The sequence below is a fragment of the Myodes glareolus genome, chromosome 25, assembly GCF_982192425.1.
Source record: "Myodes glareolus chromosome 25, mMyoGla1.1, whole genome shotgun sequence".
Classification (NCBI taxonomy): domain Eukaryota; kingdom Metazoa; phylum Chordata; class Mammalia; order Rodentia; family Cricetidae; genus Myodes; species Myodes glareolus.
This window is the reverse complement of record NC_142050.1, coordinates 45,830,575-45,849,873: the sequence shown is the minus strand read 5'-3', so window position 1 is coordinate 45,849,873 and position 19,299 is coordinate 45,830,575. Positions and strand designations below refer to the sequence as shown.

The 19,299-nt window shown below is 56.2% G+C and overlaps 1 protein-coding gene across 1 annotated transcript in view; it reads right to left on the bottom strand.

The window, feature by feature from the left end:
* Positions 1-19,299, bottom strand: part of LOC146889580 (SCO-spondin) — a 56,175-nt gene that overhangs the window by 24,738 nt on the left and 12,138 nt on the right. The window contains exons 20-57 of the mRNA XM_087901751.1: positions 18,913-19,169; positions 18,482-18,616; positions 17,355-17,551; positions 17,147-17,274; positions 16,947-17,056; positions 16,431-16,580; positions 16,239-16,332; positions 15,985-16,154; positions 15,533-15,766; positions 15,000-15,221; positions 14,334-14,570; positions 13,467-13,558; positions 13,151-13,382; positions 12,859-13,011; positions 12,507-12,647; positions 12,251-12,433; positions 12,020-12,170; positions 11,326-11,479; positions 11,148-11,202; positions 10,609-10,707; positions 10,159-10,350; positions 9,941-10,068; positions 9,279-9,438; positions 9,037-9,190; positions 8,493-8,565; positions 7,715-7,772; positions 6,332-6,454; positions 5,883-6,026; positions 4,578-4,748; positions 4,329-4,493; positions 3,337-3,516; positions 3,114-3,236; positions 2,899-3,028; positions 2,608-2,733; positions 2,413-2,504; positions 1,348-1,521; positions 944-1,108; positions 167-416 (exon numbers count right to left, since the gene is read on the bottom strand). Of these exons, the coding sequence (XP_087757877.1) occupies positions 167-416; positions 944-1,108; positions 1,348-1,521; positions 2,413-2,504; positions 2,608-2,733; positions 2,899-3,028; positions 3,114-3,236; positions 3,337-3,516; positions 4,329-4,493; positions 4,578-4,748; positions 5,883-6,026; positions 6,332-6,454; positions 7,715-7,772; positions 8,493-8,565; positions 9,037-9,190; positions 9,279-9,438; positions 9,941-10,068; positions 10,159-10,350; positions 10,609-10,707; positions 11,148-11,202; positions 11,326-11,479; positions 12,020-12,170; positions 12,251-12,433; positions 12,507-12,647; positions 12,859-13,011; positions 13,151-13,382; positions 13,467-13,558; positions 14,334-14,570; positions 15,000-15,221; positions 15,533-15,766; positions 15,985-16,154; positions 16,239-16,332; positions 16,431-16,580; positions 16,947-17,056; positions 17,147-17,274; positions 17,355-17,551; positions 18,482-18,616; positions 18,913-19,169 (5,802 nt within the window). The remainder of the gene's footprint in view (positions 1-166; positions 417-943; positions 1,109-1,347; positions 1,522-2,412; positions 2,505-2,607; positions 2,734-2,898; positions 3,029-3,113; positions 3,237-3,336; positions 3,517-4,328; positions 4,494-4,577; positions 4,749-5,882; positions 6,027-6,331; positions 6,455-7,714; positions 7,773-8,492; positions 8,566-9,036; positions 9,191-9,278; positions 9,439-9,940; positions 10,069-10,158; positions 10,351-10,608; positions 10,708-11,147; positions 11,203-11,325; positions 11,480-12,019; positions 12,171-12,250; positions 12,434-12,506; positions 12,648-12,858; positions 13,012-13,150; positions 13,383-13,466; positions 13,559-14,333; positions 14,571-14,999; positions 15,222-15,532; positions 15,767-15,984; positions 16,155-16,238; positions 16,333-16,430; positions 16,581-16,946; positions 17,057-17,146; positions 17,275-17,354; positions 17,552-18,481; positions 18,617-18,912; positions 19,170-19,299) is intronic.

The following is a 19,299-nucleotide window of genomic DNA, read 5'->3' as shown; positions in this document are numbered from 1 at the left end:
CAGCTCCTACCCTCTGCCTAACACTCTCCCAACACACACACACACACACACACACACACACACACACACACTGATGAGTGAGTATGTGTGTGAGTCCATCCCGGCCCAGCTCTGGGGCATAGCCCCTCCCCCTTTGACTCCGCCCCATCCTCCACTCGTCACCTACCAGTTGTTGCAGTCCAGGTGAGCTATTGCTCCGGCTGCATAGAGCTGCCCGTGCAGCTGGCAGGGGCACTGGCTGCGGGGCAGGCAGCTAGCATTGTGCAGGAAGAGGCCAGGGGGGCAGTTGCAGCTAGGGCCACAGGAGCCAGTGCACTCTACTCCAGGGTCCTGTGCCAGGCACAGCTGAGGGCACGGACCCCCTTCCTTGTGACACTGTTCTGCTGAGCGGAACACCATGTTTCCTGGGCACTGGGCTAGATGGGAAGACAGAGGGGGTCGGCGTCAGGGCAGGAGAGAAGGGATGCTGACAAGGAGGAAAGCCTTGATGCAGTGAGTGACAAGGCGGAGATGAGGAAGCCTCTCCCCTCCAGTCCTTTCCCACTTCCTCCTCTTGCTCCTTGGCTTGGCTCCACTGGATACCAATGCTCTTGAGAACAGGACACCAGTGTCTGGGTCAAGAAGAATGCCCAATGGACCAAGAAGCTAAGGAAATAGATCCCTCTGGGCTGACGCTGCACCCCCTGATTTTTCCTGTAAGTAGGTTCTGCCTCCAAGGTCACGTGCTCTTGTCAGAGGCAAGTGAAGCACCTGGCCCAGTATCTGGTTCCCAGCAAGTGGGAGGAGGAGGGGACCTGGAGAGATGCTGGAAATCCTGAAGGTTCCTTAGCTCTAAGTGTGGCCTATTCTGAAGCCAACGGTCAGCTAAGCGAGAAGAGAAAGGCTGCAGAGGTCACAACCTCAGGTGGACGAGGCCACCTGAGAGTGTGGAGGGGTCTGGCACCTGTGCAGGGATGTGTATTGCAGTCTCTGGTCTGAGTGTGGGGTCCTGGGCACACAGGATTCTCAGGAGCCAAGCTAGAGCAGCTCCGCCCACGAGTCTGGACACCACCATTACAGGAGGCTGAGCAGGTGGACCAGGGGGCCCATAAACCCCAGGCGCTTGGCACTGTTAGGAAGAGCAGAGGTCACGGTCATGGGTGGAAAGACATGGGCAGGGAAAGGGAGGTATTTAGGGTGGTCCCAAATAATGTCAATCGAATGCTGGGTGGGTTTTTTTTTTTTTTCAGGGAGACTTTGGCTTAAGGATATCCCCAAGTTTGCTTTTTCCCTCCTTCCTGGGAGTCAGACCGGGTCAAGGAATCATTCTCTTTTGCTCCTTTTCCCACTCAAGTTCCCCAGGCATACCTGGGCACGCAGGGGAGCTGCAGGGCTCCACCTGGGTGGTCTCTCCCAGGCAGAATGTGTCCCTGGAGCTGGGGCACAGCCGAGAACGCTGCCGCCAACCAGGGTCACCCCCAGGGACAAGGCAGCTTTGGGAGCAGGAGGACCAGGACGTCCAGGGTGTCCAACCTGGTATCTCTGGCAGGAAAGACAGTATAGGCCTATTGTATAGAGGCTCCGGCCAGGCTGGCAAAGATTGCGGGGAGGGGCGCGGGTCAGGTCTGGAAAACCAAGAGACCTTCAAGGGTAAGCGTTACTCTTGTGACTCCCTCTGCTCTTAGGACCCTATTCTGAGCTCTATGCCTCACCCTTACCTAAGGCAGAGCCTTCCATAGAACCTGGCCAAGCTCATGCCCACGCTGCCCAGTGGTTCAGCCAGCAGCCCACAGTACATTCCCTATCCTCATAGCCGCTCAGTCAAGAAGCCTCAGAGTCTCCTGTGACCTGTGACCACCATTCATCACCATGACTGCAGGACTCACTCCGCAGCCTCCTCCTCCCATTGCCGCTCACACTCATCACTCCTTCGGCCTCACAAGCCAACCCCGGCAGCGACTGGCCTGCGCTGCAGTGACCTCCCTTGACACCGCATCGCCAGAGGCAAAGGGACAAACTGCAGCCTTTATCTTGCCTCTAAGTGTTCCTGTCTGCCCTGGTCACCGGAAGCGTCCAGCCAGCCCAGAAGCCTCATTCTTCCCGTCTCTGCAGATGCCTGTCCCACTCAAGCTAGCCTGCCCAGGTACCCAGGATGTCTTCATGAGAGCCTGTCTCTCCCAGCCCAAAGCCCATTAACCTAAACTGGTTCCAGGACTATAACTTGGAGGAGTGGGCATGACTCTCACCTCCACTTTCCATCTATGCCTCACCTTCCACGGTGCCCACTGCAGTTTCTTTTGGCATTGGGGGCCAGACAGGAAAGGAGGCATGGGGGCACCAGCCTCCTGTGGCACAGCTTCATTCACTACCCATCCAAGGTACCAGCCAGGATAGGGAATCGTAAGAAGAAGACAGTCTCCTGCCGTACAGTACCTGTCCCACACTCCGTGTAGCAGGCCTGCAGTTCTTGCCTGTCACCTTCACACGGGGCACCTCCAAATGCCACAGGAGGGTTGGAGGGGGACCTGAGGAGAGACTTGCCTCAGCATCTGCCTTCCTCCTTCCCCACGGGTACCCTGCCTCCCTTATCCTTCTGGTGTCTGTCCACTGCCCATTCCACCTCCATACCTGAACCTGGCCCTCACTCCAGAGCCACAGGGGCGATCGCAAGGTGTCCAGGGGGACCAGGCCGACCAGCCGCAGGGCTGGGAGCAGTTCCCTGGCTTACACAGCAGCACCCCTTCCTCACAGGTGCTGCAGAGGACAGAAGGCGTAGAGCACCCATCGGCACCAGCTCTGGCCACTGTCCTCCCTCCGTTCAATACCACCCTTCACCACGGTCCTCCCAGGAGGCAGCACCTTCTCTCACCCCAAGCCTCGACCCTGGACCAGCACCACCCCTCAGCCCAGCATGTTCACCATTCGCTACAGTTGTCCAGCAGGAAGGGCAACCCAGGCTGTCTCAGGTTTTGGCCCACCAGGCAGGGGCATTCAGAGAGCGGCAGGCATCGAGAGTCTTGGAGAAAAAGCCCAGGAGGGCAGCGGCATCCTGGGTGCAAGGAGAGGAAGCCACTTAGGGCCAGTACCCGGCTTGGGTAGGCAACTCTTACTTGCGTTTTCTGTTTCTGTCTCACCTTCCATACAGTGCCCACTGCAGCTTCTGTTGGCTTTGGGGTCCAGGCAGGTGGGTGGACATGGGGGTACTAGCCCTTTCTGGCACAGCTCAGCATTCACGTATACACGGCCTGGCCCACAGTCTCAGGAGGAAAGAACACGGGTAGGGAGGGTGCCAGAAGGCCCAGAGACAAACCCCGGGGCTCCACTGTGGGACGTCCCTCCCAGCCAGCTTCCCATTACCTGTGTCACCTGGGCAGAGCTGCAAGTTGCAGAGGGCCCTCTCATGGGAAGGCCCAGGGCAGGGGGCACCACCATTCTTGGGTGGGGGGTCCACACAGCTCCTCTGGCGACTCTGGTGGCCGCCTCCACAGGAGACACTACAGGGATCCCAGGGCCCCCACTCTGTCCATGCCCCAGTCACTGTAGAGGAAAAAAAGGGGTCCCCTAGAAATACTCCGAGGAGATAGCAGGCTTTGTAGAGAGGGGAAGGCCAAGCCAGGGAGCCTCTCCCAGCCCCTTGGAAGCCAGTGGCCTGGCAGGTAGGGGCAGCATCCTAGCATTCCTACAACTCCTTTTATTCTGGAAAACTGCCCATTGGTGAGAGAACCATGGGAAGACATCCAGTGACTCCACGAACAGAGTTCCAGCCCCTGGCAAGGTTGCAATGGCAGAGCACTCAAGTGGGGGCACATCTGGCAGCAGTGAAACAAGGAAGCCACCAAAGCCAGGGTCGGGAACCTGATGTAGGCGCTGTGGGGAACCGTGTGTGTGTGTGTGTGTGTGTGTGTGTGTGTGGAGGGGTACCCTCTCAGCAGCACACAGAGCAGGCTGGGGAGCCACTGTGTGAGACGTACTGAACGTAAGGTCTACAGGGCCTTCAGGTATGGAGCCAGGGACGAGTAAGCGGTACAGCCAGCTGTGGTTGAAATACCCTCTTCTGTTGTCTCGCTTCATGCTCACACATGGAAGGAAGTGGGAATGACTGTTACCAGCTTACAGCTGGAGAACCCTGAGTGAAGGAACTCCCCGAGCTACCTAGGCATGCAAGGGAGGGTACGGCCAGGAGAGTGAGTATCAGAACAGCTCTTTGAAGGCTGTGATTATGTGGGTCTCATTGTGCCAGAGTCCCTAAAAAAGCTGGACACAGGGGTTTCCAAGGAGAACAGGACATTTGGCGAGGGTCTCCCACAGCAAATGGTCAATCCCTACTTCTTCCTGGGGGGCTAGGCTACCTGGGCAGGCTTGCACGAAGCAGGGCTTGCTACGGAGCTGGTCCAACAGACAGCTGCCTCCAGGCTGGGGAGGTCTCAGCAGCTCCCGGCGCTGGAAGATGAGGCCTAGGCCACAGCTGTGGCTGCAATCACTCCAGCCAGACCACGGTGCCAACACACAGTCCACTGCAGGGGACAGTACGCCAGAGCTTAGAAGGCGACTCACGCGGGAACAGGGCCCTCAGGACTGTGCCTCAGTCCAGCACGTACCACAGTTGTCTTCATCAGAGCCATCCTGGCAGTTCAGCTGAAGGTCACAGCGCTGCTCCAGAGGCAGGCACTCCCCACTGCCGCAGCTCAGCTGACTTGGGGAGCAAAGGACCCTTGAGGCTGGCAACCCAGGGAGGGCAGTGGTAGGCACGGTGAAGGGACCAGCACTTGCTGCCAGTTGATAATTTGAGGAGAGAGAAGGGAGTCACATAAATGTTTGCTGTCTGGATGAGACACTTAGCTCCTTGAACTTCAGGCCAGGATCAGGACGGTTTGCTGAGCAGAAGCTCTGGCCTCCCCACCCTCGGAGTCCCTCTGGGAGCCTTCGTGCAGGATGAGGCCCACATGAGGCCTTCGTTCTCCACAGTTCTCACGGTTTCTCCACTGTGACTTTCCAGAGAGAAGTCAGTGCATGCAGAACAGCCCTTCCTCTTCCTGCTCTCTTTCAGAATGGGTTCTCTTTGGGGCCTCGGTTTCTGTGATTGGTTAGCACTTTCTTTTCTGATTGGCAGACCAAGCTTTGATCAAAATGATCTACCTTGGATAGACGAATGGATGGACGAACGGACAGATAGGTAGAGACTATATGGACAGATGGATGAGTCTGTGGGTACATGGACAGATGGATGAACAGAGAGGTGAACATGTGAATGGCATAGGTAAGTGGATGTGTAAATAAGTAGACAGTAGGTGGGTAGGCAAGAGGAAGGATAAATAAATAGATAGGTAGATGATAGATAAATAGATAGATAGATAGATAGATAGATAGATAGATAATGGATGGATAGGTATCTAGAACTGTAGATATATAGTAAATTAATATGCAGGTAGATGGATAGATAGATGGGCCAATAGACTAATGGATATACAAATGGAGAGAGAGATGGCCAGATTGAATAATGATCAGATGCATGGATGTACATGTACATGGAAAGATGGATCAAAAGATGGGTATATAACGAATGTGTATATTAGATGATAGATACATAAAGTGGTGAACAGATCACTGATACATGGATAGGTGGGTGGATGGATGGGTGGATGGATCAATAGATAAGTGGGAAGACAGACGGGTAGGTAGGTGAGTAACCTCAGCAGCTAGAGAGGTTTAACAAGACAGGCTGGGACTCCGCGGTCTATCTCAGTCTCTCCGTCACCTTCAAAGACGCTGGTGTTCCCAGTTGCTCTTACAATTTCTCTCTACTCCCTGCTGCCCCAGCCCCTCCCAATTCCCTACCACACGAGCTCCCCAGACCTGAAACCCTCTCGCCATCTCCAGGGCACGACGCAAGCCCTCCAACTCACCGCAGTGCTGCTCATCGGAGCCATCCAGACAGTCCTCCCTTCCATCACACAGCTGCTCCTGCCGCACACAGCCCAGCAGGTCACAGGGCAGCTGCCCAGGGCCACACCACACGGGTGGGAATGGCCTGGGGGTGACACTTTGGCCTGCAGGCAGGACACCACCACAGCCAGCTGACTTGGGACCCAGTCACCCTTACCTTCCTCCCGTGGTCACCTCTTGGCAGACCCCAACTTCCCTCCACTTAGCATCTAGGATACCCCTCTTTCTGCCTTTCTTGGGGTCATAAAAAGGGAGTGAACTGGGTTAGGAAGCTTGGGGGTCCTGGGCCCACTCTGCTAAAAATGGCATGGAGCCATGTGACCTAGATCCAAGTGCTGGAACTACTGTGGCTTCTGCTCCTCACAGAGAAGCCTGGCTCACACAGGCCTTTCAGGCTGAAGAGTCTTACCAACAGGAGTTGCCGGAGTGACTGACTGTGGAGGAAACACCGTCACAGCTGCCATTTCTGGGTGCAGGCTCTTGGTGCCAGAAGGGAATGTGGAGAAGGTGGTGACTGTCTGCACGGATTGCCCTGAAACAGGCAGAGGCGGCTCAGAAGCGTGAATGGCATGGAACGGTCACTGGTTCAGCTCACTGGGTTGCGAGAGGTGGTGAGACAGATGCTGAAGAGGGCATCTCTGCTTCCATGTGGTACAGGATAACCACGGCTATTCCACCTTGGAGGGACCCTCAGATTAAAAAAAATGGACTCTGCTACCCAAGGAGCAGAAGAAGAGAGTTAAGAGAAAGTAGGAAAACCCCGATTGGATCTAATACTGTACTTTAGTTGCAAGAAGATAGAGCAACTTTCTAGTACAAGGCCACTATAAAATAAGGTGTCTAGAGGAGAGAGCTGGGGTCGTTTAAACCAGAAGAAGAAGCAAGCGTGGCTGAGACTCAGGATGAGGACATTGCCACGTGAAGAAACACTGCCTTTTGAGCTTCTTCACAGCTATAATGAAAAGAAGAGCCAGACACGCATTTTCTGCCAAAATATTCATCTTCAAAGACAGCTGTTGTTGGAAGCAGATTTAGAATAAGACTCGGATTCATCCCATGAGCCCACAAGTTGCAGGTGTGAGTTTTTACAGAAGACACAAAGACACGGTTCAGACAGAACCATGGCGCATCCACTGGAGCTCACGGAGCAGAGCCTCCTACACTCACAGGTGAGGGAACTGAGTCAGCATGGCGTATCCAATATCTCCCAGGCTAGAGTCAGTACAAGTCTGCTGCTCCAGGGGTCTCTACCATCCCACCCGACACTGACACCGGTCCCTTGGGGACCATGGTAACGGTGGCTGATCAGTAGCCATTGGTGGAAGCCGGCACATTGGGGGAGTCCCTTTTCCTACTAGAAGTATCCTAAGCTAGACACCCTGCCCACTCTTCTGTCCACTTAGGGCACTTGTTGCCAAAAAAAAAAAAAAAAAAAAAAAAACTTCAGAAAAATGCCTAGCATCCTAGCTAGCTGAGCAGAGAGACAAAGATGGGGCCAGGTGGTTTCTCAACTCCCTCAAGGAGACTGGTCCAGGGCTTGGGGGCTGCAGCCACCTTGCAGGACAACTGCAGGACCCTAGGAATTGTCTTTGTCCCCTCAGACCGCACACCCTGACTCTATCAGGTTGAGAAGGTTGGAACCTCACCATGCACCTGGTGACGAGTATCTCTTGGAGGAAGTCGGAGGACAGGGTGTTTTAGCCTCTGGGATGTTACTGCCTTTGGCTCTAGAAGGACAGGTGAGGACAAAGGTAGGATTTGGGGGGGAGGGGATTGGAGTCTGTGCACAAACCTCCAGTAGGCAGGGATGATTCCTGCATGGGCTGCTGGTTCTCCGTGTCTGCCAGACCCTACAGAGGGAGAGAGCCCAGAAACCCTGTTCAGGCCTCCAGTGCAGCTCCACATGGCCCATCCCTTTTCCAGAAAGCCACAGCTGCCTCCTTCCCACCTCTATATGTTTAAAGAAGCCCAGAACTGAAGACAGAGGTGACTCTCTTGCAAGGTAAATAGGCTGGATGCCCCCAGGGACTGGCCCAAAGAACTCATGACTAAGCTAATTTCCCCTGCAAGGTGGATGAACTGGGCATACTCAGGCACTGGCCCATACCCTCACTGGCCTACCTGTGCAACCACCTCAACTCTTTCCCCCAAAGTCCTAGGCCTCCCCAAGACCCTGAACAGGTCTCTTGTCAATGGGAAGCGTTCTGCCCCTTTCTCTGTCACAGATAACCCCATCCTTCCGGCTTTGTCCCAGATGCCTTTGGGGACTCCAGGCATGGATTCCCAAAGCAGGTGCCCTGGTGCCTCCTCACCCGTCTCAGAGCACTTGCCACCCAGACTGTACGACGTCAGTGCCCTGCCCTGAACCCCTCCGCACCGCTCTGTCCCTCTAGCTCTCAGCACCCTCCCAGGCACCGAGCTGGATCTCACATAGCTCAGGACTGAAGGCCTGGCAGAAAGGCACTAGGAAACATGAGCTGGAGGGGGAGCCACTGAATGCATGGAGAGAGAGGACAATGCAGGGGCAGACAGTGCATTGGGGAGGCAGCGAAGCTCGGCTTCTCACTCACCTCCCCAGTCTGCGATGGAAACGTTCCAGGCTGAGTGGAGGAGAGGCCTGGGGTTCTGGCTGTGGAATGGACTCTGGGAAGAGAAACCACCAGGAAGGCTCCAGGGAATCTCCCAGCCCTGGAGCCCAGCCATCCTGAAGGGATCAGGTTATGGCATTCAGGAGGGGTGCAGCCCACTAAGACTGGACAGAGGTGCGCTCTACCAGTGGTCTCAGCGTGAGCATGTCATTATCACTGGCAGGTAGGTAACACACTCCCAATGCCCACCCTCCAGGACCAGGTAGGAACTGAGAGTCTCTCTTCTAGCACGCTGGGTGACGGGGGTCTAAGCTCAGGGGTCATCCTTTGAGAGCCGCGGAACACCAGGTATCGGGAGAATGCACAGAACTCGAGGCTCAGAATGCACAGAACTCGAGGCTCTCGTGGCGACGAGGGCTCTGCAACCCCCAGCTGTGACTCCTCAGCGAGCATGGTTTGTAAAGACAAAGCAGGACTCCTTTCATACACCTTTCCTATCCAGGTTCCACCCACAGCCAGGCCATACCTGCTGCTGGAGCCTGCACGAAGGGGCTCACAACCCTCCTCATCAGAGCCATCTTTGCAGTCCACAGCACTGTCACACGACCCTCCCTTTGGGACACATTCACCACTGGCACAGTGGTGCGTGGTCCCTGGACATGGGGGTGCCAGTGGGGACACTGTGGAGGATATGTTACTAATGTTACTAAGGTCTCCTGACATCGCCCCACCGACTCCAGTCCCTCCAGCCCCCAAGCCGGCCTGTACCTGGCTTACAGCCCAGCAGTTCCACCCACAGGAAGACATCGCGCCGGTTGTTGTCGCTGTGGTGGCCATCGTGTGGCCGCACCCTGATGTACCTCGCCTGTACCATCTGGTCGAATGTCCACACCTCAGGGGCCATAGGGCTCGGGCTCCTGGATGAACGCTGTGGGAGATATTACCCGTGGCCCACGTCCCACCTCTTGCACAAGCAGCCACTGTCACCCTACTCTGGTGCCCCTCCTGCGTTCCCCAACCCTCGTAACACGGAAGCAGCTCCTGCATAGAGCAGGGACTTTTGAAGGAGGTAAAACTGAACCTATGTGGACTGAGCCCTATGGCTGCAAGGGGTCCGTCTCCCTGGAGAGGACGCCAACCCCTGAAGAAAACGTGTTGTGCTCAGGCTGTTCCACAGAGGCTGCCCTTCCGAAGGCCTCCGGGAACTGGGTGTGTTTCCCACCCTGCTCCTTCGGAAGCCGTTACAGAGGGTCACGCGTGTAGATTCTAAGTCACTTCTGTGTGTTCTGATGTTCCTGGACTCTCAGCTCCACAGAGCACAGCCCCTGCTAGGTAGCAGGGGTTCCAGAGATGTCTAATGCAAGGACTGTCCCCCAGGGAAATGAACGACCCTTGGGGACCATGGCTGTGGGGACTGACGTGCTCAGTACCGTGGGTGGAGGCACGGTATCCGGCAGGGAGCTGAGATAGTCATGCCACCGTAGGCCATCACTGCTGAACTGGAGCGACAAGTTGGTGACATAAGCAGCAGAAGCGTCAACCCCCTGCACCATGATGCCTGAGGAAGGGACCAGGGCAAGGCAAAGGTCAGCACTGACACAGCCACCCTACCTCCCACCCCCTATCCCACGCTGTCCTCCTCACTGACCAGTTAGGTTCCGAGGTTGCCGCAGGTCCAGCTGCAGGTAGAGAGGCTGGGCATGCCATTCAGCGTCAACACCCTCTCTAGGGTCAGGCCCGATGGTGGGAGCGCCCACGGCAGCCCAGCTGGAGTGCTCCACGTGCCGGGACGATGCCCACATGGGCAGTTGGGCCAGGCCCAGGGGAGAGTAGCAGGCATCTGGGTGCAGGAGAGAGAGGTAGGCTGGGGTAGGGCAGAATAGAGGGTGACAGGGACAACTGGGGAGCCGCAAGGGGAGCTGAGGGGATGGAAGACAGAAAGATGAAGCAAGGAGGGCAGAGCTGAGGGGTGGGAGGCTCCACCACCTACAGTGGAGTACAGCAGGAGGCAGGGAGCTGCCTCAGAGGCCCTGCTTCCCTAGCGGTCTGGCCATTGCTAGGGCAGTGCCTTTCAGCATCCAAACAGCACGTGACTTACCGCCCAGAGGAGGCAGAACATAGGTGACCAGGGGAGCTCCAATCTGAGGGCTGGGGACAGGGGGAGGAGTGGTCACGGGGACCACTATCTGCTTCTTTCCTGTGCAGAGACGCAGTGGTCAGGAGAAAGAACGGGAGAGGCTGCCACCAGCCACCAACCCAGCACTCGCCCTCTGCACTTCCTGGAACATGTTACCTCCCATGACTTCGTGAGAACAAATTCCAACGGGGAAGGGTCCCTCTTACCCTTTGAGTAAACTGGGGTTTTTCACCTCTGCTGACTATTTAGGAAACAGAATAAAGCCCCCAGGCCAAAACAACTTTCGGATGTAACAGGCACAGTTTCTAGCCCCCGTCGGCATTAGAAGGAGACTCGAGCAGTGGACAGCCTATGTAAATGTCCATGCTGGGTGAGCTCTAGCGTCATCAATTCACAGGTACACTCTGAGGATAAGGACACTGGACCTCTGCTCCCTGTCACAGTCTGCACTGGGTTCTTCTCCTCTCGTGGCTCTCTCCCCACCCCTCAGACCCACTCACCAGGCAGTGCACAGTGACAGCATGATTCTCCCATTCCCTCCACCAGGACCCAGCCCTGTGAGGACAGAGATGTCAAACCCCTTGTCCATCTCTGACCCGCTCCTTCAGTTTCCCCAAGCCTGGCTGGTCTACATCACCGCACCAGGCTCAGCCCTTGCCACACTCCCAGACCCCTTACCTGGGGGCAGCTGCCCAGTGGGCAATAGGGGGAGCAGCGTATGACACCCCTGTGCAGACACTCACACACCGTGCAGGGGCCTCCACGCCAGCGTTCCCCAATATGGTGCACAAGGCCCCACTGCTCACAGCCCTCACAGGGCTCAGTGTGGCACCTGAAATGGAGACAAGTTACAGCCTCCTGGAGCGGGGAGCTCACTCAGTGCCACCGGCAACTTGCTGGACTAAGGGCCTTCACGGACTTAGGACTTTCAGAAATAAAACTGGGGAAATCCCGGGTAAATGTTCAGTCACACTGTAATCCCACTCTACCCCTGCTCCGAAGAGAACAACCACAGCAGACACAAAGAATGGGCAAGAGGACAACTTATGCCAACGGTGCAGATTAACACAGCCTGCCCCCGAAGGGCAGAAATAACTATGCCCCTACAAACCTCAGCAGCGGCCACCCCCTGCCCCAAGAGACAGAGACCCATTCTTGTCACTGGAATGATCAAGCTCTATTTGTGGATTCTGTCTGCTGGCTCCTGGATCTAGCAGGTACAAACCTGAAGTAGGAAAATACTTCAGAAGTATCAATTCGAGGGGGTTCATATAACAGGTTGCTAGTGGGGTCTCTGTCAGATGAGAAATGTCTATCTCAGAGTCGACCTCCTAAGCAGAGATAGAGCGTAGACTGGGCCCCTACTCTGTACCTGCGGGCCTTGCGGTGGATGCCGCGGCACCGTCGACCCCGACCGGAGAGGCGTGGGTTGTTGGGGCTCCGGAAAGACCACTGGAGGCTCTGGCTGCTGCAGGGCCCCAGACATTCTGCCCAGGGGGACCAGGAGGACCAGCCACAATCCACTGAGAGAAGATAGGAGTCAGGGCTGGGTGGTCTGGGGAGGAATAAGGCCCCCCAGGGATGGGCTTGGGCAGAGGCTTACCAGAACATTCTGGATTGGGCCGGCAGCGATGTGGTCGCCCATCCTGACAGGAGCATATCTGGCAATCCATTTTGATGCGTTGCCCAGGCCAGTAACGGGTACCATTCACCAGGCAGGGACACTGCATGGGTCTCACACACCGCCCCTCAGTGCCCAGAACCTGCCCTTCGGGGCACCAGCAACCTAGGTAAAGCCCAGCATTAGCTGTCACCATGCAAAGCAAGGCCTCCACAGACCCTGTCCAGTATCCCCTCACCTGGGCTGCTGCAGGGCCTGTCAGGCAAGCACATGGTCTGACCAGAAATATCATCACACGTCAGAGGGCAGGGGGCACAGGGCTGGAATACCAACTCCCCGAGGCAAGTGGCATTGGGGCAGCCCTCCTGGGGGCAGGGATCTGAAGAAGGCAAGGACAGGATCAGAGCGTGTAGAGAGGCATCCTCGCCAGAGAACAGTTTCTACCACTGCCCACCATAGTCCTCAGTACCTACAGTACCCACAGTACCCCCAACAACCCTCTACTCCTGTTGTGTTCTCCCTCCTCCCCTCTCAGTATTGCATCCTCAGCTCCCTGTGCCTTTACTTCGGCCCTCTTCCCCTTTACTCACTGGCTTGGTGGGTACCACGAGGACTCCCAGGCAGCAGGGCACAGTCCTGGCCCCCGTTCTGGGGCGGACGGCACTGCCGATGGCGTGTCATGGTGCCCCCACAGGGTTCGGAACACTGAGACCAGGGAGACCAAGAACTCCATTCACCGTTCACTACAAGGCAAGGCCAGGATGGTGTGTGTGTTGGGGAGGAGAGGGCTTCGAGGCAGGGCTAGGGACCAACAGCCTCTGTTTCCCCCTCTTTCTTCAGGACTTGCTGCCCCCTCCTCCTCCCAGACGTCCCGTCCCTCACCAGGGCAGGCCTCACTGAAGCAGGCCTGAGACTGGTGCTGCAGGCCTGGGCAGTTCTGCAGCACTGGGAGACGGGATGGGGAGCAGCGCCGACTCCGACCCTGTATTCCAGGCCCGCAGGTCTGACTGCATGGCTCCCATGGGCCCCAGGAGCCCCAGACTCCACAATCCTGCTCATCCAAGGAGGCCTCTGCTTCATTTGACAACTCACAGTCTGGGTTCCTATCACAAACCTGGGGAAGCAACAGGCTCAGGCTGCCGGCTAGGTGTACAAAACCTGAGCCTACCCATTCAAGCCTACCACCTGAGGTTCTCACCAGCAGGAAATCAATGCAGGTGCCATTCGGGCAGGAGAATTCTGGGCAGGGAACCCCTGTCCCGTTGGTGCCTCCTGGGGCTGATAGCCTCTCTGGGGAAGAACACACTGTTAGCTAGGAGTGAAAACCATCTCCTAGACTGTAAGAAAAGAGTATCCACACCACAGTCTAGTTCACCCTCGCCCTGAGGATTCTGTCAAGGGCTGTTGGGGGTTCAGGCATAGCCATGGAGCCAAACCACAGGAGAGGCAGCTCCATGGCTATGGAGCAGCTGGGTGGAACCTATGGATAAGAGGTGTCCTACCACACTGCTGCTCCCCCTCCCAGAGACCAGCACAGAGGCCAGCAGGGAGAGCCAGGACATTGGAGGAGGACATGGGCAGGAGGCAGAGTCCTGTCCTGGATCAGAGGAGCCTTCAGGAGGGGTTGAAGAACAGTCCTGGAGGAAAATAAGAGCCTGTGAACAGCTTCATCTCCACTCTGGTGAGGTAGCCAGGAAGTGAAGGGTCAACGTGTAAAGGCACAAAGAGTTCCACTCAGGCGAAGTGGGGAGAAGCTGTGGATGGGGGAGCCTCCAAACCGACCGGTCCCCAGCCCTGTGCCCTCAGCTGTCTCCCACTCTCTTGGTTCTTCTCCCCAAAGGACCCCTTCTGTGCTCCCACAGGCCTCCAGGGAAAAGCGGAAACTTCCAAGGAAGATTTTGTGGGAAAGATCAAAGAATCCCCATAACAATTCCACAGCGTCTCTCTAGCTGCACACCGAGCAGCCACAGCAAGGGGCAATGGTGGCACCTGGGAAGAGCCAGGTCCCAGCCTGCTAAGCCACCAGCAGAAGGAAGGTGTCCAGAGTGAGGTATGGGACTCTCACCGCAGGCTTCGGGGCCCTCGTCCGAACCATCGGGGCACTGTGGCACACCGTCGCATAGCTGTCCTGGAGACACACAGTGTGGGCTGTGGGCGCAGGGCACCTGGTACAGCAGGCAGGGCCCACCACAGCCAACCTCATCACTTCCATCTGGGCAGTCTTCCTCCTGGTCACAGCGCCAGCCCTGAGGAGTGCATTCTCCGCTGCCGCACTGGAACTCAAAGAGGCCGCAGGCCGACGCTGCGGTGAGTGCGTTGGTTAGACCAGTGGGAGTGGACTCTTGGCTCTCCGGGTCCAGCTTACCCTCACCTCTCCTCTGGGGCCGCCCTCTAGTTTCAGCATCCCTGACTCTTACCTGAGCATAACCCTCCCTAATCTAGTTCCACCCTCTCCTCCGTTTGACTGCTGTTTTGTTTTCCGCAAGCCTTCCCTTAGTCCCTTAATGTCTACCAGGTTCTCCTTCACTTGTTCAGAGGGAGGCCCTGAATATCGAGAAATAAATCTGGGACCTTCCATTCCTCTCAAACACTGAATACATCATTCCGAGTCTTCATCCCCAAAGTATGGCCCAAATGCTTCTTTTTGGGATAAAGGGCCCCTGGTACACCATCCCCTTCCTGAGCATCTCAGGCTTCCAGCTTTCTTGCCCTATTTATCCCAAACACTCACCAGGGCTGGCATTACCCATAGGACTTGGTGCTATATTCAGAGAGCTGGTGAAAGGGCTCTGCCAAGTGCCAGCAGGGGGTGTAGGCAGAGAAAGCGGAGAGCAGTGACCAGGTCCCTCATCAGCTCCATCTGGGCAGTCCCAAACTCCATCACATAGCTGCATGGTCCTGATGCAAGTGCCATCATCACAAGATACCTCTTCAGACGTGCAGCTCACCTGCCCTGCAGCCAGAGGAGAGGAGGGACTTACTCCTTCTAAGACTTATAAAAGTGTATGTGTCTGTGTGTGCATGGATGTAAGCCGCCTGTGTGCAGGGGCCTATAGAGGCCAGAATTTTAACCACTGAGTCATCCAGCCCCTGGGGTCACCCCTTATTCTGTTTCTTTGGGGTATCTCCGTTCAGTCATTGACAGGCACCACCTTCAGAAGTGGAGACCTGGCAGAGAAGGTGATAGATATATGGGGGCCTTCCAGGATCTGGACCCTGACAGGGGGTTCCTAGTGGGCTGGAGGCAGGGCCCTGACTCCTCACCCAGACAGGACTCTTCATCTGCAGCATCCAGACAGTCAGGATGCCCATCACATAGCAGGGCGGGTGGCAAGCAGCGACCATCAGCACAGGGTAGAGAGCCAAGGGGACACGGGCAGCCCTGCTCATCCGTTCCGTCTCCACAGTCATCCCGTCCATCACAGAGCAGAGCCAGGGGCAGGCAGTGGCCAGACTGGCAAGACATCTGTCCCTCCCCACAGCTTGAGGTGGCACAGCCTAGCACGGGGAAAGCAGGCAGGCTGAGGATGCAGTGACGTCAAAGATCTGGCCTAAGAAGGACCAGAACACCCTCCCTGTCCCTCAGTCCTCCCCCATCACCTAAGTCATAGCTCCCGGCAGGGGAAGCCAGCTTAGGGAGCCACCATGGGAACAGATGCTGCAGCTTCAGACTCAGTTACTGTCCCTGTTAGTGCCACACGAGTAAAAACACTCACCCTCCTCATCCGAGCCGTCACCACAGTCATCCTGGTTATCACAAAGCCACTCAAGAGGCACACAGTGCCCACCGTCTCTGCACGGAGCCTCTCCTTCTGCACAGCCAGGTTCCATCTCCTCACAGCGGGCACCGTCACCTCCACAATGCCACTGACTCTCCTGACACGTGCTGAGCACAATGGGGGCCTGGCATCAGCCACACGCCAGCTTGTTCAGCCGAAGAGCGCAGGCTTCTCCTGGGCCTCCCACTCACCAGTTTCCACAGTCCTTTTGCAACACCGTCCCTGATGGGAAGAAACTGCCACCCCACTCACAGGGACAGGCAGCCGGCTCCACACAGGCTCCTCCTGAGAGCACAGAGCGTGGGATTCAGAACAAAGGATGTCCAGCCAGCCAGTGCTTGTGGCCTTTACCCAGTCATAGTGTCCCATCTCCAGCAACATACCATGCAGCAGTGTTCCCTCGGGACAGAAGCAGCCCTCCACACAACTGATGGCCTGACAGTGCCATCTGGTCTCAGGATGATGGTCATGGCAGGTGGGGGGACAGGTAGGACCACAGGCTTCATATACCTGACCACCTTCACACTGTAGGGCTGGGTGGTGAGAAAAGAGACTCTGCTCACTGAGGCCCAAGAGCACCAGGACGCAATGGCGCAGGCAAGCCAGCTTCACTGACACCCAAGGAGAGCATAGGCTGTATACTGTAGACCTTTACCAAGATCCCCACCACTACCACCAAAAAACAAAACAAAACAACAACCACAAAAACCAAGATGAAGGATGCTGGCCCCGTGCATCAGCCATTCTCATGCTTGGTCCATTAAGAAGCATCTAGCAATAGAGAGAGCATTCAGCCCACGTTTGAACCTAAGTGATGAAAGACCCAGCTGGAGGGACAGGAGAAGCACATTTCAAGGGGCTGGATGTCTGGCAGGATTGAGAGAGGAGGGCACACTCACGGCAGAGTTCCTGGCTGCGCCAACGCACGTGGTATCTGTGCCGGGCGCACTCATGCGCATACGCGGCAATGGCCGAGCAGAGACACTCACAGTCGCCCCCTGTGTCGCAGCTGTGGGGTGGAGCCATCGGCCTATCATACACCCCGCTCCCTACACACACCTCAGCATGCCCATGGCGCCCGCCCCTCGGCCTTCCTTACCCACAGGCGTCGTACACACACCACTCATAGTGTTGTTGCGGGGGCACCTCCGTGTGGCATGACGCAAAGATTGGCTTCAATATCACCCCACAGCGAGCCTGAGCCCAGTTCACCCGGTGGGTGTTTACCTACAGCACAGGGTGCTTCTGTGAGCCTCCCCCCCAGCTCTCACACCCCCACCTCCCACTCGCTGCCCCGCCCTGCTCACTGAACAGGGGTGCGGCATGTCTCCTGGCTCAGGGCACAGGGGATTGAGACGCCAGGAATGGGCAGTGAGCTCTGCTGTGGGCTCCAGAACTCCTTGGCGGCTCCGCAGGTCGTTACTGGCATCACCATCGAAGTCTCCACACAGCCCAGCCACACGACCGTGGAAGCGGGGGGACAGCTGTACCAGCACCCGGGTGCCTGGTGGCATTATAAAAAATGACTTTCGGAGCCCTCGGCTAGGCGGGGGCAGAGAAATACATGGTTAGAACAGCCTCCTTGCACGGGTGCTCCCACCCAACAGGGGTGCTGATCCCCTCTTCTGAGGATACCTGAAAACACCAACATCTGGGAGTCAACTAGGAACCTAGCTTCTAACTAACACTAGGTTGAGAGACAGCAAAATTCTCCAAGCAGGCCAGATTCGGGAGGCCCTGGCTACTCTTCTGTGGAAAGAAGCTCCAGGCTAGCCCAGCCGAGAGGACAGGGTTATTTTGGTTTTCCTCAATCCCTCACTAACAGCCGTATTTCTAAGACACCAACTGCTTATGTTTGGGTAGAGAGGTGTCAGCAGGTCTATTTTCACTTCTTTCTAAAACTTGGCATTTTCTAAATGTTTCTTTGGTGAGGCTGTCATGTTTGTAAAATGAAGAAAAACACAGTTATAAAACTATAACATAGGGACTGCAGAGATGGCTCCGTGGTTAAAAGTACCGATTGCTCCTCCAGAGGACACAGGCTCAATTCCAAGCACCCACATAGCAGCTCACAACCATCTCCAGCCCAGGAGAGCCAGCGCCCTCATACAGACATACAGACAGGCAAAACACGGATGCACACAAAATAAAATAAATAATGTTTCAAAAAAGAAAATAGAACATGGAAGTGAAAAACACTTTTAAGTGCTGTGAGTCGGGGTGGTCACTAGGCTGGGGGCACTGGACAGAGGGTAAGAGACAGAAAAGACACTTGACAGTATGGCTGTCATACTGGAAATCTGTCCCTAGTGGGTTATCCAGGGTCAGTCTTAACCTCAGAGTTTGGCAGGTACCGGGAAGAAGAGTTTGGGGGAAATCCAGGCACCAGTGCAAAGACCTGGTGTGGGCTAAGGGCATGAGGGCAGAGTCTGACCTCCATCCCAGAGCAGAGTGAGACCCAGGCGTGTGGTCAACAGTAGGAAGAGGCCAGCGTGGTGCAGGCTCAGTCCCAGGCCTGTATAGACTTTGGGGAGCCGTACGCCCACTCCATTCACTGTTACTGCCTGGCCTGGAGAAGAGAGGGGGTGTTAAATTTAGCCTCGTTCCCCAGAGGTTCTCCCAGTTACTCTTCCAAACTTTCTTTTGCCTACTTCCCTAGGTGACCTTGGGTGAGTCATAAGACTAATATGGGCTTTGGTTTTCCAGAGTTCTGGCTCCAACAAACACCACCATAAGGACAACCAAACCCAGGGAGGAACTGAAAGAGAACCTGGGCCCTGGCCATGCCGAGGAGACGTGAGACTACACTGCTGTGTCCCCCCACCCTCTGGCAGTATTGCAGATCTCCTTGATAGTCACAGCCACCTCTAAGCATGTGCACAACCGTGCTGTCCAGCCGCACAGTCACTGCCTTGGTGCAAGTGAGGCCACTGGCCCCACAGGGCAGGTTCTGGATGGAGACACTGAAGCGGCCACTAGCCTCTCTCACGAGCAGGTACTCGCAGGCCCCAGGAAAGGTAAGGACCAGCCCATCGAACGTCACATAGTGGGGAGCACCAGATGCCTGGCACCATGCACTGCATCGCTGGCCTGTACAGTGCCACCGTTGGCCCTGGCACACACTGTGGGCAAGAGACAGGACAGGGCCATCAGCAACAGGGACAGCCCAGATGAACCCTGAGTGTGGAAGATTCTAGAGGGTTCCCAGTGTCCAGAACACTGTGGATGTTCTATCCCATCCACCATTCCAAA